Below are 27,936 nucleotides of genomic sequence, written 5' to 3'. Positions count from 1 at the left end.
GCTGTAATCTTGATCAGTTTGATTTATTGCAGAGCTACCAGCTCTCTCAATGAGCTGCACATATCCCTCCCAATGCAATTGATAGCTTTGGCAACTTTGTCTGTGTACACTAAGCAATCAATGGTGGAATGGGTGGGAATAGCAAGAGCTCACGAATATCGAGGATCCGGTTTACTTGTCCTCAGTGCTAATCTTACTATTTTATCAAAAGTAATAGGAAGCTTATATCTGGTAACCAGCTCTTTCAATCTCTGCTCTGAATCAACTCCTGTGTCTCCACTCCATTCAGTGTCAGCAAGCAGTTAATCCTGAATGCTATATATGTGTTTTCAACTATGCAAGCTTATATCTGGTATATAGTTATTTCAACTTACTCTGCTTGTCCCCTTATGTTGAGGTCAAGAAACTTTTCAAAGTGCTTTAGGATCCATGTAGTGCTGGACATGTGTTTATCTGACAACAACATTTATTGGGTCCTGCTGTCTCAATTTAGTTTGATTAACGAGAAGAGAGAGCAAAAAAAAATCTAAGCCTTAGCCTCCTATATATTCAGACATAGCTTGGGGAAGGCATTTATGCAGGGGGCATTTATGCACATTTAATCAAAGTATGAGCCAGTTATAACATGGCAGATAGACAGGGCAGGAGACGGGCAAGACATTTATATACAGCTACTCCCTGTACATTTGGAGGACAACAAATATATACCATATGCATTTGTGTAATTTATATCCTGGCCGCTGCATTCACACACATCCACTGCCCTGGCATTAACTCTCTACACTCCATCCATATTGGCCCCTCACTCCTTTCCTCTCCTATGTATAGCACTCACGCTCTTTTCACATTGCTAAATTGCACAGATCCATTCAACATCAGAGACGCTCACAAATCACTTAACCATCTGCTCACTCTTTCTATCCTCCTTCTAGTCGCAGGAGACATTGCTCCCAACCCTGGTCCCCCATGTTATAGAAAGCTAACCCCCCCCCAACTGCTACACTCAGAAACCCCTCTAATCTTAATATTCCCTGCATGCCATTTCTCTTAATTGTGCCCTTTGGAATTCTCGCTCAGTGTGTAACACTCTCGTTCATTCATGACTTTTTCCTTTCTAATTCTCTTAACCTTCTGGCTCTTACCTGGATCCAGCAGTCACACTACCGCTGCTGCTGCTCTTTCATATGGTGGACTAACTTCTCTCATACTCCAAGATCAGACGATAGAGCAGGTGCAGGCGTTGGTCTGCTCCTATCACCAAAATGTACCTTTCAGGTTATCCCTCAACTACCCTCACTTGTCTTCCCTTCTTTTGAGGTCCATGCCGTCAGACTCTACACCCCTTCTCCATGCGAGTGGCGGTGGTTTATCGTCCTCCCGGCCACTCCGATCTGTTCCTGGATCATTTTGCCACTTGGCTTCCACATTCTCTCTTCCTGTGACATCCCTACCCTCATCATGGGCGATTTCCGCATCCCCATTGCTCTTCCCCTCTCCCCATCTGCTACTCACCTTTTATCTCTAACCTCCTCGTTTGGCCTTTCGCAGCTTACTAATTCTCCAACGCATGAAGACGGAAACTCCCTCGACTTGTTGTTCTCTCGGCTTTGTGCAGTGGATGATTTTGCAAACTCCCCTCTCCCGCTCTCTGACCACAGCCTTCTTTCATTCTCTATCAAATACTGCCAGGCCGCTCAGGTCACCCCCACTGTCCAGACTTATAGAAACATACAGGCCATTAACACCCAGAAACTTATGAAGAACTTGCAGTCTTCATTGGCCCCTATCTCCTCCCTCATGTCCTGATTCTGAATTGAAGCATTACAGTGAAACACTTCAAAGTGCCCTGGATGAATGTGCACCTCCTATAAAAAGAACACCACAACCCAGATGACGACAACCCCGGCACACCCTGCAAACACGTTTCCTGCAGCGGTGCTCCAGGTGCGCCAAACGTCTGTGGAGAAAATCCAATCTACACAAAGATTTCATCCATTATAAGTTTATGCTTAGAACATACAACACTGCCCTTCACCTCTCAAAACAAACCTATTTCAACACCCTCATCACCTCACTGTCCAATAACCCTAAACCTCTCTTTGACACTTTTCATTCTCTACTCAACCCAAGAGTACAGGCCCCAACCACGGAGCTTCGAGCTGACGATCTGGCCAATTACTTCAAAGAAAAAATTGACCAGATCCGACAGGAAATTATCTACCAATCACCTCATACCATGCACTGTCCTCCCTCCCTCACTGCATCTAGCTCACTCTCTGATTTTGAACCAGTCACAGAAGAAGTAAGCAGGCTCCTTGTATCTTCTCGCCCAACCACTTGCATCAGTGACCCATTTCCGTCACATCTCCTCCAGTCCCTTTCCCCTGCTGTCACCCCTCACCTAACTAAAATATTTAACCTCTCTTCTGGTATCTTTCCCTCCTCATTTAAGCATGCCATTATGCAACCACTACTTAAACCATCCCTTGACCAAAACTGTGCCGCTAGCTATAGACCTGTCTCTAATCTTTCCTTCATCTCTAAACTCCTGGAACGCCTGGTCCACTCCCGTCTTATCTGCTATCTCTTGATAACTCTCTTCTCGACCCTCTCCAATCCGGTTTCTGCTCTTTACACTCTACTGAAGCTGCCCTCACTAAAGTCTCTAATGATCTACTAACAGCTAAATCAAATGGTCATTACTCCATGCTAATTCTCTTGGATCTCTCTGCAGCATTCGACACTGTGGATCATCAGCTCCTCTTCACTATGCTCCGTTCCATTGGCTTCAAGGACACCGTTCTCTCCTGGTTCTCCTCCTATCTGTCTGCGCCTTTACTGTATCTTTTGCTGGTTCCTCCTCCTCTCATCTTCCCCTTACTGTTGGGGTTCCTCAAGGATCAGTCCTAGACCCCTCCTCTTCTTTGTACAGTGCCCCTATTTTTTCAAACAATCAGTAGATTTGGTTTCCAGTACAATCTCTATGCTGATGACACCAAATTATATGCTTCTCCTGACATCACGCCAGCCTTTCTAGAAAACACCAGCGATTTTCTAAACGCTGTGTCTAACATGTCCTCACTATATCTGAAACTGAACCTGTCAAAGACTGAACTTCTTGTGTTTCCTCCCGCTACTAAGGTACCTATACCCGACATTGCCATTTCTGTGTGTGGTTCCACTATTACTCCCCAGCAAAATGCCTGCTGTCTTGGGGTCATACTTGACTCTGAGCTTTCCTTTGCCCCCCCACATCCGATTACTGGCTTGCTCTTGTTATCTGCACCTCAAAAACATTTCTACAATTTAACCTTTTCTTACTTTTGACTCCGCAAAAACTCTTACCATTTCGCTTATTCATTCTCGTCTCGACTATTGTAACTCTTCTAATCTGTCTCCCTCTTACCAAACTCTCATCCCTCCAATCTGTCTTGAATGCTGCAGCCAGGATCATATTCCTCACCAATGGTTACAACGATGCCTCTACCTTGTGCCAGTCATTACACTGGCTACCCATCCACTCCAGAATTCAGTATAAACTTATTACCCTCACCCACAAAGCTCTCCATGGCTCAGCACCACCCTACATCTCCTCCCTTGTTTCAGTATACCACCCTACCCGCGCCCTCGGTTCTGCTGATGACCTGAGGTTGGCATCCTCAATAATCAGAACCTCCCACTCCCGTCTCCAAGACTTTACACGTGCTGCGCCAATTCTTTGTAATGCACTTCCCAGGTCAATACGATTAGTCCCCAATCCCCACAATTTTAAGTGTGCCCTGAAAACGCATTTATTCAGACTGGCATACCGCCTCAACACATTAACCTAATCTATCCCTGTGTGACACAGCCAAAAGTTTTACCATAACCAAGTTCCCCGCATCATGTTTCCACATGCTTTATGCATCCATTAGCCATCTGTCCGTACTGTTAAACACTTAACATTATGGCTGGTCCATACAATCAGGGCAGTTGTTACCACCCACCTTTCGTGTCTACCTTTTCCCTCATAGACTAAACTTGTGAGCAGGGTCCTTATTCCTCTTGGTATCTGTTATGATCTATGTGATTATTGTTATGCTGTAATGTCTATTGTCTTTAGAAGTCCCCTCTGAAATGTATGGTACTGCGGAATATTTTGGCGCTAGAGAAATAAAATTTATTTTTATTATTATGCAGCCCAATAAGTGCTGGAATGAGATGGCAAAAGCCTAGTAAATTTTGTTAAAGCTATTAATACGTTTACACTGGGCTTAGTTATTAATCCCTTCACAACATTTGATGTACTTTTGTTATGGTTGGATTGGGGCTACTGACCGATGACTTAAAGGTATGTGATGGTGATCGTGCACTGCACAGGGGGTTGTGTGAGCCTGCAGGACTTCCACCTGGCACTCAGGTACGTGATGCCAGAAACCTGGCTCGGCAGTGGTGTACACACTGCTCCAGGCCATTTAATCCCCTAAATGCTGCAATCGATAGCAACATTTAAAAGGCTGGGAGAGGGAAGGGGCTCCCTCGCCTGTCTGATCGCACCCCCGCAATGTAATTTCAATGGCCCTATTGTAGACATACTACCTCGGCCAGCATTGGCACGCCTAAGAGGCTTCGGTCAGTGTAAAGCAGGTACCACAATGCATTATACCAGCGATCGGTGATAAGTTATTCCCATAGGTGGACTAAATAAAGTATTTTTACGTAGAAATATCTATGGGTATAATTAAAGTACACATTTGGTATTGCTGCATCTGGAAAGACTTGATTGATTTATTTATGCTTTGCTTATATAGCTCTCTTATTCCACAGCGCTTTACATTACTGTGAGCCCCATTGGGCGCAGTGATGATAAATTCACTATCAGTATGTCTTTGACGTGTGTGAGGAACCCGGGGGAAACCCACGCAAACACAGGGAGAATATGCAAACTCCTTGCAGATGTTGTCCTTGGTGGGATTTGAACCCAGGACCCCAGCGCTGCAAGACTGCAGTGCTAACACTGCTGCCTCACCACTATAAAACTGTCACACTAGTTATTAAACCCCTTCAGTGAACATAAAAAATGTAGGAAAAAACTGTTTCATCATGTCGCTGTGCAAAGTAAAAATGAAGCACAATTAAGACAAATGTAAAAGAAAATGGTATTGTTGAGAATGCCATCTTGTCACACAAAAAAAAATCCACCATACAGCCCAGTGAACAAAGTTCGTTCTCACTATAAAACCATATAAAAATTCTCATATAAACGTTTTTGTGTAAAAGTGACTATAAGAGCTTTATTTTGCTGCTTCCCAAAAATTGGAATAGAAAGCTATCAAAAAATGTTGTGCAGAAAAACTAAACCAAAAAACAAGCACTCGCAATTCTGTTGGTATAAATGTAGAAAAATTAAAGCTCTCAAAATATAGCGATGCCAAGTGTGTGTTTTTTTTGTTTTTTTTTTTTATTGCAGCCAAGCTATATAAATCTGGTATCGCTGTAATTGCACTGACCAGAAGAGTAAAGTTGTCTAATCGCTTGTACCGTATGAGGAATGGCATACAAAATAAAACCAATTCTTCACTTACTGTAACATTTTTTTTTTTTCATTTTGCCTCCCAAAGATTACAGTAAGACTTGACTTAGCCTGTGCTCTTGTGTTAAGCGCTTACATCTGTGTTTCTGTGTAAATCTCTTAAATACGTGATTCAAACAGAACCCCTGGCAGAAGATTCCCTATGATGAGGTAGATTGAGGCACTATGGACGCTGTTTGGCCTATGATCCGGCGGTGTCCCATTTAACTTTTTAAGATTACATAAAAGTACCGTCTGCCAGTTTTGTGCATCTCTGAAAAGTGCACCACTGAACTGAGGACAGACTAAGTCCAGAGTAACTCTTCTGCCTCATTATAATGAATTGATCCTTCGGTGGTTTCATCTGAATCATGTCATTCGGAGATTTAAATGGCAACGTCGATACATGTGTGCAACGTAGAGCTCTGGATAAATGTGATCGTAAATGTTATATAAAAATGTTCCTATCAAAAGCTTCTGCTCAATCCACAAAAATCAAGTCCCCACTCGGGTCTGTTAAAGGGAATTTCTCTTTCGCCTTATTGGGGGACACAGAGACCATGGGTGTATGCTGCTGCCACTAGGAGGCTGACACTATGCACAAAAAAAGTTAGCTCCTCCTACGCAGTATACACCCCACCAACCGGCAGGAATTTCCTCAGTTTAGCTTAGTGTCAGTAGGAGGTGGACACGGGTCTTTTATTAGACCCATATCTACCTCGGTGTGCGTCGTTCCCTTTCAGGTTCCGGAGGGATACAGTGTGATCAGTCACAACTGTACTCCCACACAGAGCCTATGAGTACACGGCGTGTACTGCCACCCCGTATCCTCATAGCTCTCCGCAGCAGGACCAGGAGCTTTGCACAAGTGCGTGCCAGCTATACGGATGGTCCTTGCCCCCTGCCTACCAGAGCCTGTCAGTCGGACGAGGCGCGGACACGGGGGGAAAATAGACTCAGACAGCGTTGGATTTACAAGGTACCTTTATTGAAGGCGCCACATGCCAGGTCCCGGCTGCGGTGCGGGCCTTGTTCCCCCGCCCGCCCTCCTTCATTCTTATGCGGGCGTATCCTAAGGGCTTTTTTCGGGCGGTGGTTTCTTCTTGGGTGGCCGTAGCAGCGCTGCAGGACTTCCGCGCCGCCCCGCGCTGACAGGCGGCCGCCGATACTAATCCCGCCCGTTCTAGGACCACCCACCCTCCTAGTCTAGCTGGGCAGCGGGCGGTCTTCTCTTCGGGTCAGGCGGATAGCTCCGCCCTTCTCTCCTGAACCGCGCGCTCCTTTTACCTCAGGCTGCCGCCATCTTTGCAGCCTGTCAGCCGGACGCCTTCGTTATCCTCTACTGCGGCCCTGCATCTCAGACGAGCTGGGCACATCGCCTTTCGGGCCACCGGACTGTGAGTAGCTCTGCAACTGCAGACTGACACCCTCCTCTGCCTTCTTTCCCTCAACCTTCCGGCATCTCCTCGGGGTTCTTTCTTCTTTTCTTTATGTCTAACCCCAAACCGGAACGTGCCCATCCGCCAGCACAGAGAACTTTCCCACTCCCCTCGGCTTAGACTGCAGTAATCCCATTCAGCCCGATGCAGTCCAGGAACCATCTATTGCGCCACGTGAGTGTGAACCCCCCCCCCATTCCTGGCTAGGCCTCTTCTCTATCACAATCAGTGGCGGACCTCACCAGGGTGTCTCAGTCCCTAGTGATCGTTCTTGATAAGCTGCCCCTGGACACTTCTGCAGGGTCCAGCAGGTCGCAAGGGATTCAATCTGAGCCAGCCAGCAGAAGCCGCAAAAGACCCAGGCAGGATCTCCGGCCGGAATCATCTCCTGACCTGGTCTCTCCACATAGTCCTTCCCAGCAGTCACCTTCCCGTGCCTCCTCACCCGAGTCAGGTGAAGCGTTCTTGGACGCATCATCCGAAGAGATTTTAGAGCTGGATTCGGACCAGGACGCGCACATGAAGGTTACAGTACAGAACCTCATTGCTGCGATTAACCACACCTTCGAAATAGACTCCCCTGCGAAAATCTCAGATCAGGAGGTTTCGTTCAGATGGGCAGAAACACCTTCCAGAGTTTTCTCCTCCCGATTTCAGGTGTGGCGTCGCTAAAGGATTGACAGAATTATAGAATCCCTAGCAAAGTCAGTATTCGAAGAGGCTGCGGCGGCGCGAAGCCCAGCCTTCGCTTCATCTTGGGTAGCAAAGGACATAGCTACTTGGGCGGAGGATCTCCGCAAGGGCATCCTAGATAAAGCCCAACCGGAGCAATTGGACGAACTGGCTAACCAGATCTCCCATGCAGGGGATTATCTGCTATCTGCCTCCTTGGATGCCGTGTCTTGCGCAGCTCAGGCGTCCAGCAACGTGATGACAATCCGGCATACAATTTGGCTCAAGGCTTGGCAGGCGGATTTGTCTTCAAAAAGTCCCTTACCAATCTGCCTTTTCAGGGAGCGTGTCTCTTTGGATCCCAGCTGGACCAGATTATTAGGGACACCACTGGAGGCACAAGTTCCCTCCTCCCTCAGTCCAAGCCTCGTAGGCCTCCGCTAAGGCGTCAGTTTCGGCCCTTTCGGTCTACCAACAGAGGCCGCAGGCACGCCAGGATAGAAAGAAGGTCTCCTTCAGACCCACTCCCTCCTGGCGATCTCGCTCATCCCAGGGCAGATCCTCCAGGTCCAGATCTGGTCGGCCCACATCAGCATGACTATCAAGGAAGTCCCGAGGGTCCTTCCCAACTGGGCGGTCGACTCCTTTTCTACAGACGTCTGGCTTGCCTCCGAGGACGCTTGGTCAGGGAAGTTGTATCCCCAGGATACAAGATAGTTTTTCTCGTCCCCGGGATCGTTTCTTCAAGTCCCTCCAAAAGACCCTGCCTTAGTCCGGGTTTCTTTGCATCCATCACCTCTCTCCTCAGTTCCGGGGTGATTTTGCCCGCTCCCGAATCAGAACGTTTCACAGGGTTTTATTCAAACCGGTTTGTAGTGCCGAAAAAAGATGGTGCAGTTCGTCCCATCCTGGATCTCAAGTTACTGAACAAGAGGGTCCGATTGCGTCATTTCAGGATGGAGTCTCTTCGGTCGGTAATCGCTTCCATGGAGGCGCAGGAGTTCATGTGTTCAATAGACATTCAAGATGCCTATCTTTCCCGGGCATCAGAGATTCCTGCGTTTTGCGATTCACCAGGACCACTACCAGCTCGTTGCACTGCCATTCGGTCTCGCCACCGCACCCAGAGTTTTTACAAAGATCATGGCGGCGTTGATGGCCTTGTTGAGGATCAGAGGTCTCGTTCTTTTTCCGTACCTCGACGACATTCTGATCAAAGCTCCGTCTTTTCACCAGGCTCGCCAAAATCTTACCATCGTCCTCGACACCCTGTCCAATTTTGGGTGGCTCGTCAACAAAAAGAAGTCCTGCCTTGGTCCGACACAACGTCTGGTGTTTCTGGGCCTATTGTTCGACACTCGTCGATCAAGGGGTTTTCTCCCAGAGGAGAAAGTTTCTCTGCGGCGAGATGTACGATCGCTGCAGACCACACGACTTTCATCTCTCTGGACAACCATGAAAGTTCTAGGAAGGATGGTGGCGTCGACAGAAGCGATTCCCTTTGCTCCATTTCACTCCAGACCCCTCCAACAGGCCATCCTGTCTCGGTGGAACAGGTCTGTTCCTTCCCTGGATCGTCCAATTCGCCTTTCATACCAGGTCATGCAGTCCCTCATTTGGTGGCGGACATCACCTCTCATTGCCCTAGGACGGTCATTCCTTCTCATTCACTGGCAGATTGTGACAACGGATGCCAGCCCCCTCGGCTGGGGGGGCAGTATTTCGCAATCACACTGTTCAGGGTCGGTGGTCGACTAGAGACAGCTCTGCCGATCAACGTCGTCGAGATACGGGCGATCTATCTCTCTCGTTCACTGGGAGAGACTTCTCAGGGGCCTGCCAATCTGTATTCAGACAGACTGCCACAGCGGTGGCAGATATCAACCACCAGGGGGGGACACGGAGTGCCTCAGCCCTAGCGGAAGTTTTCAAAATTCTTCACGCTGCAGAGGTTTCAGTTCCAACAATATCCGCGGTGCACATTCCCGGCATGGACAACTGGGCCGCCAATTTTCTCAACCGCGGGGGTCCCGCGGCGGGAGAGTGGTCCTTACATCCGGATGTATTTCATCAGCTTTGCCGTTGTTGGGGAACTCCGGACGTTGACCTGCTGGCGTCTCGCCTTATCAGGAAAGTCCCACAGTTTGTATCCAGGGCTCGAGATCCTCTCGCCATGGGCGCCGAAGCTCTGACCATTCCTTGGTCTTAGTTTGAGCTCCCCTTCCTGTTCGCTCCCCTTCCCCTTCTTCCCAAGCTGTTGAAGAAAATCAAAGCAGAAGGAAGTCCAGTCATCCTCATCGCTCCGAATTGGCCCAGAAGGTCTTGGTTCGCGGACATCGTCCACCTTCTCGCGGACGCCTCCTGGAAGCTTCCAGACAGGGCAGAGCTGCTGTCTCAGGGCCCGATTTGCCACCTCAATTCTCGGCCGCTCAATTTGACGGCGTGACTATTGAGACCAAGGTTTTGAAACGATCAGGTTTTTCTGATCGGGTTATTAATACCATGATCTGGGCCAGAAAGCCTATTTCACTTGGTGTGAGGCCAATAATATTCCGCCCATGTCATTTTCTCCCCCTTCTGTCCTGGCGTTTCTTCAGGCAGGCCTTGATGCGGGCCTTGCCCTCAGCTCTTTAAAAGGTCAAGTCTCGGCGCTATCCATTTTGTTCCAGAAGACATTGGCCTCCCGTCCTCAGGTCAAGACCTTCCTTCAGAGAGTGGCTCATGCGGCTCCTCCTACTGTGCGCCCGTACATCCATTGGATCTTAATCTGGTTCTCAAGGTTCTGCAAGGTCCTCCCTTTGAACCTCTCAGGGAAGTTTCCCTATCTCTCCTTTCATGGAAAGTAGCCTTCCTAGTAGCCTTCACCTCCATCCGGCGCGTGTCGGAATTGGCGGCCATTTCTTGTCGTTCCCCTTTCTTGGTGCTCCACCAGGACAAGGTAGTTCTACGGACTCCGCCTTCTTTCCTTCCTAAGGTGGTGTCCACTTTCCACCTGAATGAGGATATTGTTCTCCCGTCCTCTTGTCCGGGTCCAGCTCACCCTCCGGAGCGCTCCTTGAACAAGCTGGACTTGGTCAGGGCAGTGAAGGTCTACCTAGCTAGAATGACTCGTTTGAGGAAGTCAGACTCTTTTCATCATTCCAGATGGGGCGCGGAAAGGTCAGCCGGCCTCCAAAGCTACTATTGCTCGCTGGATCAGGTCGGCAATTTTGGCGGCCTACCGGATCAAGCATCGAGTGGCCCCTCCGGGAATTAGAGCTCACTCTACCCGGGCAGTGGGTGCCTCCTGGGCGGTGCGCCACAGAGCTTACGCGCTGCAACTTTGCAAAGCTGCAACCTGGTCATACGTTTGTGACATTCTACAACGTCCACACCTACGCTTCGACAGAGGCCAGCTTAGGTAGAAGGATCCTGCAGGCAGCGGTGGTGAGTCCACTGGCCTGATGGAAGTTTGTTTCCCACCCCAGGGACTGCTTTGGGACGTCCCATGGTCTCTGTGTCCCCCAATAAGGCGAACGAGAAAACAGGATTTTTGGGTTGCTTACCGTAAAATCTGTTTCTCGGAGCCTTCATTGGGGGACACAGCACCCTCCCATGTTCTACAACTCCTGTTCTTATGTTGTTGGTTATGTACAGTTGAGTTGTCCTGTTTCAATCTATTCTGTTACTTCTCCTACTGCTTTCTCACTAACTGAGGAAATTCCTGCCGGTTGGTGGGGTGTATGCTGCGGAGGAGTTAACCTTTTTTTGTGCATAGTGTCAGCCTCCTAGTGGCAGCAGCATACACCCATGGTCTGTGTCCCCCAATGAAGGCTCCGAGAAACAGATTTTATGGTAAGCAACCCAAAAATCCTGTTATTGGGGGCTTCCATGTTACTGTTAATACAAAGGCTCTGGAAAAGTGAAATGGCTCCTCCCAAATGAAATTGAAGGAATTATGTGATTTTCCAAATCCAAATGCCCCCTCTCCCTTCTGAGCCCCAGCGTGCCTAAACACTTCGCTACAGAAATGCCAAACATGTGAATGCTATGACAGCCCCCCTAATGTACAGGTGCGTGTCTCCAGAAGCATGAACTGGGCATAATATACTTTGCTCTACAATGTACTGGTCACTACAATGGCAGATTTGCAATTTTCTCTTGGCAACATCCACTGCTGCTTGTTTCTGCAAAACACCCTTGCAATCAAACTGTGTCAATACACTTGTAGATAAATTCCCAAATTATAATTTACAAAGTGGGGTCACAGGTGCCATTTTTACCCATTTCCCCATGTAAAAATGTACAATCTGGTGCTAAAACAAGCTTGTGGTAAAAAAAAAAAAAAAAATTCACTGCCCAATAAGATCACTGCACCACTAGATTAGAGGTGTAGATTGTAAAATGGGGTCACTTTTATGGGGGGGGGGGGTTCTGCCAATGTGACATGGCACCCGCAAACCATAACAAAATCTGAACTCCAATATGGTGCTCCTTCCTTGAGCTTTGCACTTTGCCTCAAAATTAGTTTTTTGACCACACATGGGGGGGTATTGGTGTACTCAGGAGAAATTGCACAACAAAGTGTACCATTCAGTTTCTCCCATTATACCTTTTGAAAATTAAATACTTGGGGCCAAAGCAACATTTTAGTGAAAAGTGGTAATTTTCCATTTATTTAGCCCTATGTTCTACAACTCTGTAAATTGCCTGAGGGTAAAAAATGCTCACTACACCCCCTAGATGAATTCCTCTATAGGTGTAGTTTCAAAGTGGGGTCATTTGTGGGGGTTTCTGCTGTTTTAGCATGTCAGCAGCTCTTCTGTTTTGACATGGCATCCACAATCTATTCCAACCAAGTTGCTCTCCAAAATTCAATATGTGCTCCATCCTTCCCGAGCCCTGCCCCAACAGTAGTTTTCCACCACATATAACTGTATTCAGGAGAAATTGCACAACAACTTGTATAGTCCATTTTCTTCTGTTCCTTAACTTTGTTGTTCCTTAACTTATTTTGTTGCAAAACAAAATTGCAGATCAATTTTTAACTAACAAACATTGTTTTAAATAATGACTCTGATGTAAAGTAGACATGCTAAATGTTATATCATACAATAGTTAATACATATCTGGTTTAACCCCTTAGCGACAGAGCCAGTTTGCAGCTTAATGACCAGGCCAATTTTTACAATTCTGACCACTGTACCTTTGAGGTTATAACTCTGGAACGCTTTAATGGATCCCGCTGATTCTAAGACTGTTTTTTCGTGACATATTGTACTTCATATTAGTGGTAAAATTTCTTCGATAAGTCTTGTTTATTTATGAAAAAATGGAAATATGGCGAAAATTTTGAAAATTTTGCAATTTTAAAAATTTAAATTTTTATGCCCTCAAATCAGAGAGATGTGTCACACAAATTTCTTAATAAATAACATTTCCCACATGTCTACTTTACATCAGCACAATTTTGGAAGCAAAATTTTTTTTTTTTTAGGAAGTTATAAGGGTTGAAAGTTGACCAGCGATTTCTCATTTTTACAACAAAATTTACACAACCATTTTTTTTAGGGACCACATCATATTTTGAGGGGTGCACATGACAGAAAATACCCAAAAGTGGCACCATTCTAAACACTAGACCCCTCAAGGTGCTCAAAACCACATTCAAGAAGTTTATTAAACCTTTCAGTGCTTCACAGGAACTAAAGCAATGTGGAAGGAAAAAATTAATTAACTTTTTTTTTGCAAAAAATTTACTTCAGAACCAATTTTTTTTATTTTCACATGTGTTAAAAGAGAAAATCAACCACAAAATTTGTTGTACAATTTCTCCTGAATACGCCGATACCCTATATGTGGGGGTAAACCACTATTTCAGCACACGGCAGAGCTCGCAAGGGATGGAGCGCCGTTTGACTTTTTCAACGCAGAATTGGCTGGAATTGAGATCGGATGCCATGTTGCGTTCGGAGAGCCCTTAATGTGCCTAAACAGTGGAAACCTCCAACAAGTGACCCCATTTTGGAAACTAGTCCCATGAAGGAACTTATCTAGATGTGTGGTGAGCACTTTGAACCCCCAAGGGCTTCACAGAAGTTTATAACGTAGAGCCGTGAAAATAAGAAATCTATTTTTTTCCACAAAGATGATCTTTTCGCCCCCAAATTTTTATTTTTTACAAGGGTAACAGGAGAAATCATACCCGCACAGTTGTTATGCGATTTGTCCTGAGTACGCCGATACCCCATATGTGGGGGGGAACCACTGTTTGGGCGCATGGGAGAGCTCGGAAGGGAAGGAGTGCCATTTTGGAATGCAGACTTTGATGGAATGGTCTGCGGGCATCATGTTGCGCTTGCAGAGCCCCTGATGGGCCTAAACAGTGGAAACCCCCCCACAAGTGACCCAATTTTGGAAATTAGACCCCCTAATGAACTTATCTAGATGTGTGGTGAGCACTTTGAACCCCCAAGCGCTTCACAAAAGTTTATAAACGCAGAGCCGTGAAAATAAAGTCTTTTTTTTATTTCCACAAAAGTGATTTTTTTTTTAGACCCCCAAAGTTGGCAAATAGTGGAAACCCCTCAATTCTTGCCCCAACCCAAATCCCAACCCTAATCCCAACCCTAATCTCTTTATTTCATTATATTGGCCTATATAAGGGAGTGATAAACGGGGGGGTTATGTACTATTTTTTTTATTTTGATCACTATGATCGTTTATCATAGTGATCAAAATAATGAATGGAATCTGCCAGCCGGAGCCGGCAGATTCCCGGCGGGCGCACTGCGCATGCGCCCGCCATTTTCAAGATGGCGGCGCCCATCGGAGGATGCCGGCGGGACGTGGGACCACCGGGAGGGGACGGAGGGCCACGGAGAGGTACCGGGGGGGGATCGGGGACCCTATTTCTCTCTCCTCTGATGTGCGATCACATCAGAGGAGAGAGAAATTAAATGTAAAATCGCGGCTTTTTTTTTGGTTTTGCGGTCGCCGTTATAGGGTTAATAACGGCGATCGCAAAAGCGGGGGTCGGTAAAAACCGACCGATTCATGTTCTCTGGGGTCTCGGCTACCCCTGGCAGCCGAGACCCCGGAGAAAATCCGACACTGGGGGGCGCTATTCACTTAAATCACAGCGCCTTGAATTAACGGCGCTGTGGTTTTAGTACCCTTAATTACCGCCGTTAAAAGGCGTATCGGCGGTCGTTAAGGGGTTAAGGGGACAAAAAAAGTTTGAAAATTTCAATTTTTAATAAAATTCCAATATTTTCGTGAATAAATGCAAAAATCAACATAAAGTAAAATGTGTCATGAAATAAACATCTCTGAATTAGTAGGATCCATTGAAGTGTTCCAGAGATATGAACTCATAAAGTGACACTGGTCAGAATTGTAAAATTTGGCCTGGTTAGGAAGGTGAAAACAGGCTTTTTTTTGGGGGGGTGAATGGGTTAAAGGAAAAAAGCTAAAGGAATTGTCTGGTAATGGTGACATCTGGAGGTAAAAATCTGCAGCTTAAACTGACATGTAGTGTGGAATTAAAAACTCACACAATGGCAGACGCCAGCTTTATTTATGGAGATTTAAGTAACAAAGGGGATGATATTTTACTTAAAAGTAATACATTGCAGATGTTTATCCTCCTTTCCAGGCAGAAAATCTGTAGTGTCAACTGTGTACATTTACCATGTTTTTGATAATCTAGCTTACCATATGGAAAATTACATTTAAAAATAGACCTTTTAATTTTTACACAGGCCTCTAAACTTTTGGGTCTTATGATTTTATCAAAATTTAATTTTTAAGTGTGAATAAGGGAACTGTGACTGGTGTTACCTTTCATTATATTGCTCATAAGGCTGCTGAAAAATCTTTTGTATAAAACAAGAAGTGGATGTATCTAGCATCTAAATTGCAGGGTATAAATTTTCAATTGTTCTATGTTAGACTATATGCTAGATGCTTCTTGCCCTGTACAGAAGATTTTTCAGCAGTCTCCTTATCATGACAGATCAAATTAAATTAAAAGTTAACACCTATACACGGTAAAAGATTATAAAATGATTTGGAAAGTAAATACATTTAAACCCGGAGATGTATTTTCATTTTTGCGTTTTTGCTCCCCTTCTTCCCAGAGCCATAACTTTATTTTTCCATCAATATGGCTGTGTGAGGGCTTATTTTTTGCGGGACGAGTTGTACTTTTCAACACCATTCGTTTTACCATGTCATGTACTAGAAAACAGGAAAATTCCAAGTGCGGTGAAATTGCAAAAAATGCAATCCTACGCTTGTGTTTTGTTTTGGCTTTTTTTTTTCTAGGTTTACTAAAAGCTAAAACTGACCCGCTATTATGATTCTCCATGTCATTACGAGTTCATAGACGCTAAACATGTCTAGGTTCTTTATCTAAGTGGTGAAAAAAAAAAAATTCCAAACTTTGTTTAAAAAAAAAAAAAAAAGTGTGCCATTTTCTGAAACATCTCCATTTTTCATCATCTTGGGTTGGGTGAGGACTTTATCGGGTTAATAGCCACGTGTAGATCTCTATTCCACCCGCAGCTATTCCAGACACTTCAGCTGTTCAAAACAGGTGACGTGTCCCGGGAAAGATGTGGGCTCACCGCTGGAGCCCTCATCAAAGGGAGGGAGTCTCACATCAGCGTAAATGTACGCCCGATGTCAGGGGTTAAGAACATTTTTTATTATCTCTTTAAAATGATTTTTTATGTTTTTCTTGACCTAACTGTTGCAAAGGTGGTTCAAGAGTGTTTCACGTGCCATATTTTTACATTTATTCTTTAGGGAAATTGGAGATCACTGGCATTTGACAATTCAAGAAGCTATTCTGGAAAAATGCAGTGATAATGAAGGGATTGTTCACATTGCAGTTGATAAAAATTCCCGTGAGGTAATTGTCCTACTTTTCTCTTACATGTTACTGAATGCCACACTTTTTTATATATTTTTTTTTTTATTTTTTTTTTTTTAATTGTGTTTTCTATTTTTTCTACAGGGTTGTGTCTATGTAAAATGTCTATCACCAGACTATGCAGGAAAGGCATTCAAGGCACTGCATGGATCTTGGTTTGATGGTAAGGATTGCCACGTTTTGTAGCTTTAGTACATTTGGTTTGGAGTAAGCCAGCTGTTTTAGTAATTTGTTTTTCCTCCTTTTAGGAAAGCTGGTGACTGTGAAATATCTGCGATTAGACCGATATCATCATCGTTTTCCTCCGGCGCTGACATGCAACACTCCTCTGAAGCCTTTAAACAAACAAATGAACTCTTTGTCACAGTTAAATCTGCGAACAGGCACATCTCCACCCTCATGAGACTGCTGTCATAAAGACTGTTATATTTGCAGCAGGGGTGGGGGTCCTGACTTGCACCTGTCTTCCCTCTTTTTATTTTTGTTTTCTCTTATGTTTTGTTTTTCCCCTCGTCAGTATAAACATTTCCAGTGAGAACACAGATTGTTCTGTCTTGTCAATCATCCAAAGGACATTACAAGATTAACAGAGGAAAACTAGTGGTTTCTTGCATTAAAGGACAACCGTGTTTTTTATGACCAATTTGAAATGATCATGACTTGTTTGTGAACCATACGACTGTTTTCTTGAATTGAAACGTGGAAGATAATTTATTGAATTCCTATGGGATCCTGCACACTATTTTGTCATATACTCTTAATAGTAAATTGTACATTTTTGAGGCTAACTATGACTTCTGCTGCTGTAGATAGTGATATTGTTACAGCTGAAGTACGGGGAATATCTGGCTTACGAAGGTAAGAATTGTAAGACATGTACTTTGCCTTTTGTATTTAAGTGTAATTGGTGGCGGCAAGTCTTGTGCAAATGTCTGCTTAGAGGCAGTAAATAAGCTTCCTATTTTATTCATAACAATGTTATTTTATATAGAAAATGGCTGCACCATCTCATAAAGGTCAAACAGCCAGTTACCTTTAAAAGTATTAGATACAAATTGAAATATCTTTTATAGGTTTTATATAAAATGTCTGACTTTGTTTCACGTGAGGTCTGATACCAATTGTAAAGATTCCAATTATTGTGAGCAATAAATAAGCAATTGGCAGATGTTGGACAACTTATTTTGTGAAATGATGTATTTATTCAGAAATATTAGAACAGGGTATGGCTGACATGGCAGTAGGTTTTGTTTTCCAAATGTTGGCCTCCACACTATAGCAATTGTAAAGATCAAGCCAGTGAATTTTGTTACACTCATATACATTGGGTCCTGACACCCAAATGTGTAGTAAATGTATAAACAAGGAAGATGCCTGTATTCCTCACTATTAAAGTTTTGATTTATTAAAAGCAGTTATTCTACTTCATTTTCTACCCATCATAGCAAAGCTGTTTCCTTGAATACTAAAACCTTAGCTTTATCCTGAGTTATATTACAGTAACGCCAGGCAGTTCAGTTGACAATCTGCATTTGTGTTGTAAGGTGTGACTTCTCTTCAAGGAATTGGAGGATTCCCATGGAGGTTTTATTTAAAAAAATGGGCTCCAGAGGTGTTATAAAGCGATCGAAGACTACATTCCTGTGCTGTTTAGTCACATGAATTCATGGATTCATTGTTCCATAAACAAGTTATAAAAAAAAAAATAAAAAGGATCATTGTAAACATCAGTGAAGCTTAGTCTTACAGATCAGAAAGATCCATTTTAAGTTTTTTCTTTTCATCCATTTTTTAAAATTGTTTCCCATCTGTTTCATCCATTTTTAATTGCCACCCTACAGACTTCCACCTTACATGTATGGCGATCTCATACAGACTATTCAAGATGGAGTCTATCAAGTCAGCAATCCCTCTCATCGGACAGGATTGTGTAATGGCTACAATAGATCTGAGGGATGCCTATTACCATGTTCCTATCCACCCAGATCACCGGAAGTTCCCCAGAATTGTGGTTTCCTATGGTCACCAGTAGAGTTGAGCGACTTTGGTCGGATCGGGTTTCGTGAAACCCGAAAATCAATTTGAGTCGGATGAAACTGGTCCGACTAGGGCAAAAAAAAGTCGGCGTTTCATCCGAAACCCGACCCCAAAGCAAGTCAATGGGGAATAAAAGCCGGCATTGAGTGGATGAATGTCATCTGCTCAATGCCGACTTTTAGTTCCCATTGACTTGCATTGGGATCGGGTTTCGGACGAAACTCCGACTTTTATTGCCCTAGTCGGACCAGTTTCATCAGACTCAAATTGTTTCATTCGGGTTTCACGAAACCCGATCCGACCAAAGTCGCTCATCTCGAGTCACCAGGTCAGCCATTACCAATTCAACGTCCTCCCGTTCGGCATTTCATCAGCACCTCGGGTATTTACCAAGATTATGACAGAAGCCATAATCTTCATGTGTCTCCAGGGGATTTGCATCATTCCGTATCTAGACTCTAGACGATTTTCTCGTCGCACCATCTATTCCTCGTCTGAATCTAGATGTGACAAGAACCTTGGAAATCCTGGAATCCTTGGGCTGGATCCCAAATTTGTAAAAGTTGTATCTCCATCCTTCATCAAGGAAAAAATTCCTAGGAATCATCCTGGACTCGGGGAAAACCTCCTTGTCCAGGAATTGTCAACTCAATCTTTTTCAGAGGGAGGATCTCCAGGTTCAGAGACCAGAGGGTTCCTACCCTGAGGGACTGTCTATCCTGGGATCACTGACATCATGCATCCAGGCAGTTGCCTGGGCTCAAGCCAATACGCTAGTCCTCCCAGACTCATGTTCTTTCCTCTTGGGACAGGCACCAAAATTCTCTGACCAGGAGAGTTCTCCTTCCTGGTCATGTGAAGTCTTGTCTCTCGTGGTGGCTAAACTCCCAGAACTTCCAGCGGGGAGTCAGCTGGGACAAGCTTCCCCTGAAGATACTCACTTCAGACGCCAGTCAAATAGGCTAGGGTGCTGTGGTAGAGAGCCCACTTCCAGGGGTTATGGGGCCCAGATGTCAGATCCAGCTCCTCAAATCTCTGAGAACTGAAGGCGGTGGAGGAGGCGTTGAAAGCCGCATCTTGCCCTTGTCAAAGGTCATAGAGTACGTATCACGACACTGACCACGGTGGCCTACCTGCAGCACCAGGGAGGCACGAGATATGCCAGTTTGAAATCTACCACTGCAAGAATTTTTTTCCTCTTCGCCACGACAGCACCCACTGAGAGAGGGGATCCGCCCCCGGAACAGGAAACCTACAGAGAGATAAATGGGGCGGTCCCCCTCGCTCCCTCAGTTTGGTTTCCTGTTCCTGGAAAGGAACCCGCAGAAGAGGATGCCTGGCCTGGTAGCCGCCTGCGTGCAGAATATGAGCAGCAGGGGCCCCAGGACCGGAGGCAGCGTCGGGCGGAGAGGTGTATTCCCCCCCCCCCCCCCCCCCCAGAGCTGGCGTAATGCAGGTGAGGCTGGAGGCGAAAGTGGTGCCAAAGCTCACTGGGGTTATGGCTATATTCTCCCCCCCCCCCCGAGGGGGTGGACGCATTACAAACGCCATCGGGCGTACTGAGACCGGCGCCCCCCCCCCCCTCCCAGTGTGGCAGAAGGGCTTGTGCGGTGTGTGCTGAGCGGCGCTGCTGGGAGTCATACCTGGCAGGAGAAGGACCCCGTGCGTGGAGAGGGGGCGCAGACGCGCGGTGTCGCCGGCCGCATCACTATTTGCGGTGACCCAGCGCTCCAGAAGAGGCAACCCGGAAGTGGAGGAGGACTTCCGGGATCAGGCTGAAGGCAGAGACCGCGGGACAACGCCCACGCATGCGCAGTAGGGGGAGAAAGAAAGAAGAAAAAAAAAAAAAGAGATGGAGGAGCAGCTATGGCAAAGGCTTTAAAAGGAAGCCACAGACACAGCGCTAGTGCGCAGTCATGTCGTCCTTAGATGACTCAGCTTCGCTCCCATTAGGTCAGCTAGTGGTATCCCCACTTGGCAGTAGACGGTGCAGTGCTACGAGGAGAACCAATAGCACCAGAAGAAGTGGCAGCTCTAGGAAGGAATCCATTGGGCCTTCCAGGCAAGATGAGCCGTTAGAGAAGAAACGTAAGGAAAAGAAGTCGTCCCATGCCTCGCCTCAGCCTGGGTCCCGGACACCGCAGCTGGTAGTTGCTGACGAAATTCACGGGTGAGTGTTTTTTGGTCAGGTTAGATAATTGATAGCCTTCTCTTTCTGGTCCATACCCCCTTTAGGATAAAAGAACAGAGAAGGCGAAACATAGAGAGTGTGCCTTATGTTCGCAGCCCCTCCCGGATGGCCACACAAAGAGATTATGCCAATCATGTGTTATGGAGGCCTTGCAGGAGGAATCCTCACGGAAGGAGGATATCCGGGCACTGATAAGAGAGGAACTACGGGCCTTAGGCGGTTCCAGTAGTCTAGGGGGTCACTCCTCCGTGAGAGAAATACGTTCATCTAAAGGAGGAGTCTCGCTGGCGTCTAGGTCACCGTCAGATACCGGAGAACTAGATTCCGATAAGTCCCAGGAATACCTTTCCTCAGAGGACGAAGATCAGACGTGTTTCCCCACGGACAGTGTCAGTAATCTCGTGAAGTCTGTCCGAAATACCATGGGGTTGCCGGAGAGTAAGGACCCCAAAACCCCTCAGGACATAATGTTTGCAGGTATTTCCCGTAAAAAGGTCCGAGCATTCCCAGTGGTCCCAGCTGTAAAAGACCTAGTTAAGAGGGAATGGGAGAAACAAGGTCAGAGGACCTTCCTCCCCTTAACGTCAAAGCGTAAGTATCCCTTTGACGATGAGGAGTTAACGGCCTGGTCGAGAGCCCCCAAGGTGGATGCGGCAGTGGCCTCTACCTCCCGTAGATCCTCCTTGCCGGTGGAGGATTCGGGAACTTTGGCTGATTCTTCGGATCGTAAGACCGATACATTCCTCAAAAGATCTTGGGAAGCTTGTACGGCAGCCTTTAAGCCCGCAATAGCAGCCACATGTACGGCAAGATCTATGTTGGTGTGGCTGAACGACTTGGAGGACAATATTAAAAATGGAGTAGCTAGGAGTAGGCTTCTTTCCTCTATGCCCCTCATTAAGGGAGCAGCGGCCTTCCTCTCCGACTCCTCAGCGGATTCTCTCCGGTTGTCGGCTAGAGCGGCAGGACTGACCAATGCAGGCAGGCGGGCCTTATGGTTGAAGGGGTGGAAAGGAGACACAAACAAAAACTAGATTGTGTGCTATACCCTGCCAGGGTAAGTACCTGTTTGGTACAGAACTGGATGAGATTTTGACAAAAGCGGGGGAGAGGAAAAAGGGGTTCCCTAACCCGTATGTTCCGTTCAACAGGAGGGCCTACAGGAAGCCGCCGTTCGGTAAAAAGAAAGACTTTAGACCCCAGGACCGCTGGGGAAATAAGGACCCCAAGCAAAGAGGCAACCTATTCGGGAAACGTCCCTTCAGAGGAGACAGATCCCGATAAAACCGTTACACCGGTAGGTGGCAGGCTATTAAGATTCAGCCGCCAATGGATGAAGGTGACATCAAACCCGTGGGCCCTAAGTATTGTATCATCAGGCCTAAAATTAGAATTCGTTCGGTATCCACCGAACTCCTTCTTATTGACTTCTATGAAGTCCTGATCTCAGCAGGAAGCTCTGGAGATGGAGATTGCGGTACTGCTAACTAAACAGGTTCTAGTGGAGGTCCCAGACGACGAAACAGGGATGGGCTTTTATTCTCCTCTATTCTTAGTCCCAAAACCAGATGGCTCTTACAGGACTATAATAAATTTAAAGAAACTTAATACCTTCCTAAGACTAAGGTCGTTTAAAATGGAGTCGATTAAGTCTGCAATAAAGCTTTTGTTTCCCAGGTGTTATATGGCGGTCTTGGACCTAAAGGACGCCTACTACCATCTCCCCATATATCGAGGGCACCAGAGGTTCCTGCGGGTAGCAGTCTGGTTCAGAGGTCGGATTCAGCATTTCCAGTTTGCGGCAATGCCATTCGGGCTATCCATGGCTCCTCGGGTATTTACCAAATTAATGCTGGAAGTAATGTCGTATGTAAGGCTGAATGACACCCTAGTTGTCCCTTACTTAGACGACCTACTCATAGTGGGGAATTCTGTTTCAGAGTGTGAAGCAAGAATAGCTAGGATTATCTCATCCCTACAAACACTGGGTTGGCTAATTAACTGGGAGAAATCCAGACTAGAGCCAGTGACCTGTCAAAGGTTTTTGGGCCTGCAAGTAGACTCCGTAACTGAGGAGTGCTTTCTGCCAAACGCCAAAGTAATGGCCATAATCGACAAAGTACAGAATGCTACAGGAAGACCCGTAATATCATGGAGACAGGGCATGTCCTTGCTGGGGTCACTAATATCATGCATTCCAGCGGTGCAATGGGCTCAGTTCCACTCTAGAGGACTACAGTGGGCTATTCTGCAGGAGATAGACTGCAGGGGCGGCTGGAAGGGAAGATATCCCTATCGCCCGAGGTGGTTGAATCCCTAAAATGGTGGTTAATTCCTTCCAATCTATCGAAGGGAGTACAGTGGTGGGTGACTCCCTCCAAGATACTCACCACGGATGCCAGCCCCTTAGGTTGGGGAGCCCACCTAGAGGAGCACATGGTACAAGGCTGGTGGCGGGAGAATGAAATAGAGGCCTCCTCTAATGTAAAGGAGCTAACAGCGATTTTTTTTTTTATGCGATATCTCACTTCCTCCCGCAGTTAAGAGGCGCCCACGTAAAGATCCAGACAGACAATACCACCGCAGTGGCCTATATAAACCGGCAAGGAGGCACGCAGTCAATGCCACTGATGTCTATCGCGGGAAAGATTCTGGAGATGGCCGAGGTCCATCTTCTCTCCTTGTCAGCGCTCCATATAAGAGGAGTGGACAACTCCCGAGCAGACTATCTCAGTCGCCAGGCCCTATACCAGGGAGAGTGGGTCCTCAGCAGAGACGTCTTCGAAATGATAGCGTCAGAATGGGGCAGACCGGAGATAGACCTATTCGCAACCAGAGCCAACAGGCGCGTAAAAAGGTTTGCTTCTCTCTACAGGTCGGACAACCCAGATATTCTAGATGCCCTCCAAGCACCCTGGGCATTCCAACTAGCCTATGCCTTTCCTCCGATGGTGCTACTACCAACAGTAGTCAGGAAAATAAGACAGGAGAGGGCGAGGGTCATCTTGATAGCCCCGTTTTGGCCAAAAAGACCGTGGTTTTCATGGCTGAGAGCCATGTCGGTAACCGACCCGTGGATCCTGCCGCTGCACCAGAATCTTCTCTCGCAGGGACCCTGCTACCATCCACAGGCCAAAGCCCTACACCTAGCGGCCTGGAATTTGAAAGGGAGCTACTGAGGCAGAAGGGTTTCTCAAAGAACCTAATCAATACCCTGCTACAAAGCAGGAAGGAGTCCACGACAAAAATATATGCTAAGGTGTGGAGGAAGTTCCTGGCCTTTCACCCAACAAAACTAGCTGGTGAAGTACCCATTACGGCCATTCTAGAGTTTCTACAAAGAGGCCGAGAACTTAGACTCTCAGTAAGCACTCTTAAGGTCCACGTGTCAGCCCTAGGAGCCCTGTTTAACTATAACGTGGCAGCAAATAGATGGGTGACTCGGTTTATCTCGGCCTGTCAACGAGCAGAACCGGTGCATGTGCCTCGACTTCCAGCGTGGAACCTTACTCTGGTTTTGGATGCCTTCACTCAGGCACCATTTGAGCCCATAAGCTCAGCATCAGTAAAGTGCCTCTCATTGAAAACGGCTATGCTGGTGGCCTTAGTATCGGCCAGGAGAGTGAGTGATCTTCATGCTCTGTCAGTAGACCCACCGTTCCTGTTAACAACACGAGACAGTCTCATTTTAAAGACGGACCCGTCCTACCTGCCCAAACGGGCAACTAAATTTCATAGGTCTCAAGAGATATGCCTACCTTCATTCTATGAGAACCCGTCAACACAGGACGAGGAGAAATATCACACCTTAGATGTGAAAAGAGCTGTGCTAGCCTACCTTGATAGGACCAGTCCCTGGAGGCAGAGTAGGTCTCTTTTTGTCTCATTCCAGGGCAGCAGGAAGGGGTCTGCAGTTACATCAGGCACGATATCCAGATGGATTAGAGATGCGATCACAATGGTGTATCTGACAAAAGGAGAAGACCCTCCACTGGGGATTAAGGCGCACTCTACTAGAGCCATATCATCCTCCTGGGCCGAGAGGGCGAACGTCCCAATTGAACAAATATGTAAGGCTGCAACCTGGTCTTCTCCATCTACCTTTTATAGTCACTATAGACTAGATTTGTCCTCTACCGAGGATCTAACTTTTGGTAGATCAGTCCTTAACACGGTGTGCCCGCCCAAGTGATTATCTCTGAAAATCTCTCAGTGGGTGCTGTCGTGGCGAAGAGGAAAAACCGGATTACTTACCGGTAATACTCTTTTGTAGAGTCCACGACAGCACCCGCTCACTTCCCTCCCGTAAGAATTTTTTTTTCCACACATGGGTCTCCTTGGTGGTGGAGATTATAATTTAAGTTAGATATGTGATTAAACTTAGTAAGCTTAAAACTGCATAGGGGTAAGATAGATGAATCGCCCAAACAGTTGACTAAAACATGTATGGCGGTTCCTCCGTTGTTCTCGGTAACACACTGAGGGAGCGAGGGGGACCGCCCCATTTATCTCTGTAGGTTTCCTGTTCCGGGGGCGGATCCCCTCTCTCAGTGGGTGCTGTCGTGGTCTCTACAAAAGAGTATTACCGGTAAGTAATCCGGTTTTCCTGGGCATCGATCCATCACAGCAGTTCATATAAAAGGGTCCCCCAATGTCCAGGCGTACTGCCTGACCAGAAAGGACGTCCATCCCGGGAAGTGGTCCATAGAACAGGCAGTCTTTCTATCCGTTGTGTCAAGATGGGGATTTCCGTATGTGGATCTATTTGCCAATGGTCAGAGCGCAAAGGTGAAGACATTCTTTTCCCTCTGTCCTGTGGAAGGAGCATGAGGAATAATGCCTTTTCTCACGCTTTGAGGTTCAACCTGGCCTATGCCTTCCCACTGATCCCAATTCTAGCAAGGACGCTACAGAAGATACGGTCCGATCAGGTCACCACGATTCTAATCGCTCCCATGTGGCCAGGAAGAGGCTGGTACAGTGCTTTGATGTATATTTCCCAGGAAGGTCCGCTACCGCTATCCCAGAAAGACTACCTCCTTCACCAGGATCCCCTGTTACACCTGGACCTTCACAGGTTGAACATTGAGGCCTGGCTACTGAAGCCAGAATCCTAAAAGCTAAAGGGCTTTCAGATGAAGTAATACTAAAAATCCAGAAGCGTAGGAAGCCAGTGACCAACGCCATCTATGGCAAGGTTTGGAAGAAATTTTCGTCCTGTGTTCTCCGTACATTCCTGATCCCATTCATCCTAACACTGCGCAGATTCTGTATTTTGTTCAGAAGGGGCTGAATCTAGGTCTTGCACCTCGTACCCTGAAAATACAGGTGTCAGCGCTTAGCACCTTTTTTGACCAGAACTTAGCTAGTTATCGCTGAATAAAATGTTTCATGATTTCAGCTGCTAGAGTCCGACCTAGGCTTCGTAGCCAGATTCCCCACTGGGATATTAATCTGGTGCTTAACAGTTAACCCTGCTGCTATGTTCGGTCAAAAACGACCGATTTTGAACTTTAATATTTTTAAAATATTCAAGATTCGGTTCTGAAACTTGTAGTTGATTGACTTTTCCTCATTTGAGGGGTTCTTACTATGGGTACTATTTTTTTTTTTTTTTTTTTTTTTCTTCCTCTTCGCCACGACAGCACCCACTGAGAGAGGGGATCCGCCCCAGGAACAGGAAACCTACAGAGATAAATGGGGCGGTCCCCCTCGCTCCCTCAGTTTGGTTTCCTGTTCCTGGAAAGGAACCCGCAGAAGAGGATACCTGGTCTGGTAGCCGCCTGCGTGCATAATATGAGCAGCAGGGGCCCCAGGACTGGAGGCAGCGTCGGGCGGAGAGGTGATTTCCCCCCCCCCCCCCCCCCCAGAGCTGGTAATGCAGGTGAGGCCGGAGGTAAGAGGTGCCAAGGCTCACTGAGGGGACATGGCGTATACCCCCCCAGGAAGGGGCCAGCGCATTACAAATGCCATTAGGGCATATCGGGGATGGTGGCCGCACACCCCCCCAGAGAGGAAGCAGAAGAGCCTGAGCGTCGTGCCAGGCAGCGCTACTGGAGGTCATACCTGCGGCAAGGGGTTAACATGTTGCGGCCGGGTGCGTGGGTGTCACCGTCCGACGGCCGCTGCATCAGCACTTCCAGCGGCGCTCCCAGGCAGAGGCAACAGGGAAGTGGTATGAGAACTTCCGGGGTCAAGACAGGAGGCGGCGATCGCGGGAAAATGCCCGCGCATGCGCAGAAGGGACAAAGTAAAAAAAAAAAAAAAAAAATGGTGGAGAGGGGAGCATCAATAAGAAATGGTATAAAAAGAAGCCACGAACGCAGTGCCAATGCGCAGTCATGTCATCCATAGATGACCCAGCTTCGCTCCCGTTAGGTCAGCCAGTGGAATCCCCACATGGCAGCAGACAAAGCGGTACTACAAGGAGAAGCAGTAGCACCAGAAGTGGCAGCTTCAGGAAGGAATCTAGCGGACCTTCCAGGCAAGATGAGCCCTTGGAGAAAAAACGTAAAGAGAAAAAACCATCCCACGCCTCGCCTAGGCCTGAGTCGCGGACCCCGCAGCCGGTAGTTTGCTGACGAGACTCACGGGTGAGTGTTTTTAGTCAGAATAAATAACTGATGGCCGTTTTTTCTGGTCCATACCCCCCTTTTAGGCCAAAAGAACGGAGAAGGCGAAAAATAGAGAGTGTGCCTTATGTTCTCAGCCCCTCCCAGACGACCACCCTAAAAGATTATGCCAGTCGTGTATTGAGGAGGCCTTACAGGAGAAATCGTCACGGAAGAAAGAGGATATCCGAGCGATAATTAGAGAAGAGCTACGGGCCTTAGGCAGCTCCAGTAGTCTGGGGGGTCACTCCTCCGTGAGAGAAATAGGTTCACCGAGAGGAGGAGCTTCGCCGGCGTCAAAGTCACCATCAGAAACCGGGGATCTAGACTGATAGATCCCAGGAATACCCTTCCTCAGAGGATGAGGAGCAGACGTGTTTCCCTACAGACAGTGTCAGTAACTTGGTTAAGTCTATCCGAAATACCATGGGGCTACCAGAGAGTAACGACTCCAAGACTCCGCAAGACATAATGTTTGCAGGCATTTCCCGTAGAAAGGTCCGAGCATTCCCAGTGGT

At 46.8% G+C, this 27,936-nt stretch overlaps 1 protein-coding gene across 1 annotated transcript in view; it reads left to right on the top strand.

Annotated features, from left to right (window-relative positions):
* Positions 1-17,761, top strand: part of LEMD3 (LEM domain containing 3) — a 116,874-nt gene extending 99,113 nt beyond the window's left edge. The window contains exons 11-13 of the mRNA XM_073555446.1: positions 16,453-16,558; positions 16,664-16,742; positions 16,828-17,761. Coding sequence (XP_073411547.1) covers positions 16,453-16,558; positions 16,664-16,742; positions 16,828-16,982 — 340 coding nt within the window. The 3' untranslated portion in view covers positions 16,983-17,761. The remainder of the gene's footprint in view (positions 1-16,452; positions 16,559-16,663; positions 16,743-16,827) is intronic.
* The last annotated feature ends 10,175 nt before the right edge of the window (positions 17,762-27,936 follow it).

This window comes from Dendrobates tinctorius, unplaced genomic scaffold, assembly GCF_039654945.1.
Source record: "Dendrobates tinctorius isolate UK_male_01 unplaced genomic scaffold, ASM3965494v1 ptg000224l, whole genome shotgun sequence".
Lineage (NCBI taxonomy): Eukaryota > Metazoa > Chordata > Amphibia > Anura > Dendrobatidae > Dendrobates > Dendrobates tinctorius.
Note: the sequence above shows the minus strand (reverse complement) of the source record. Positions and strands in the feature narration are given on the sequence as shown.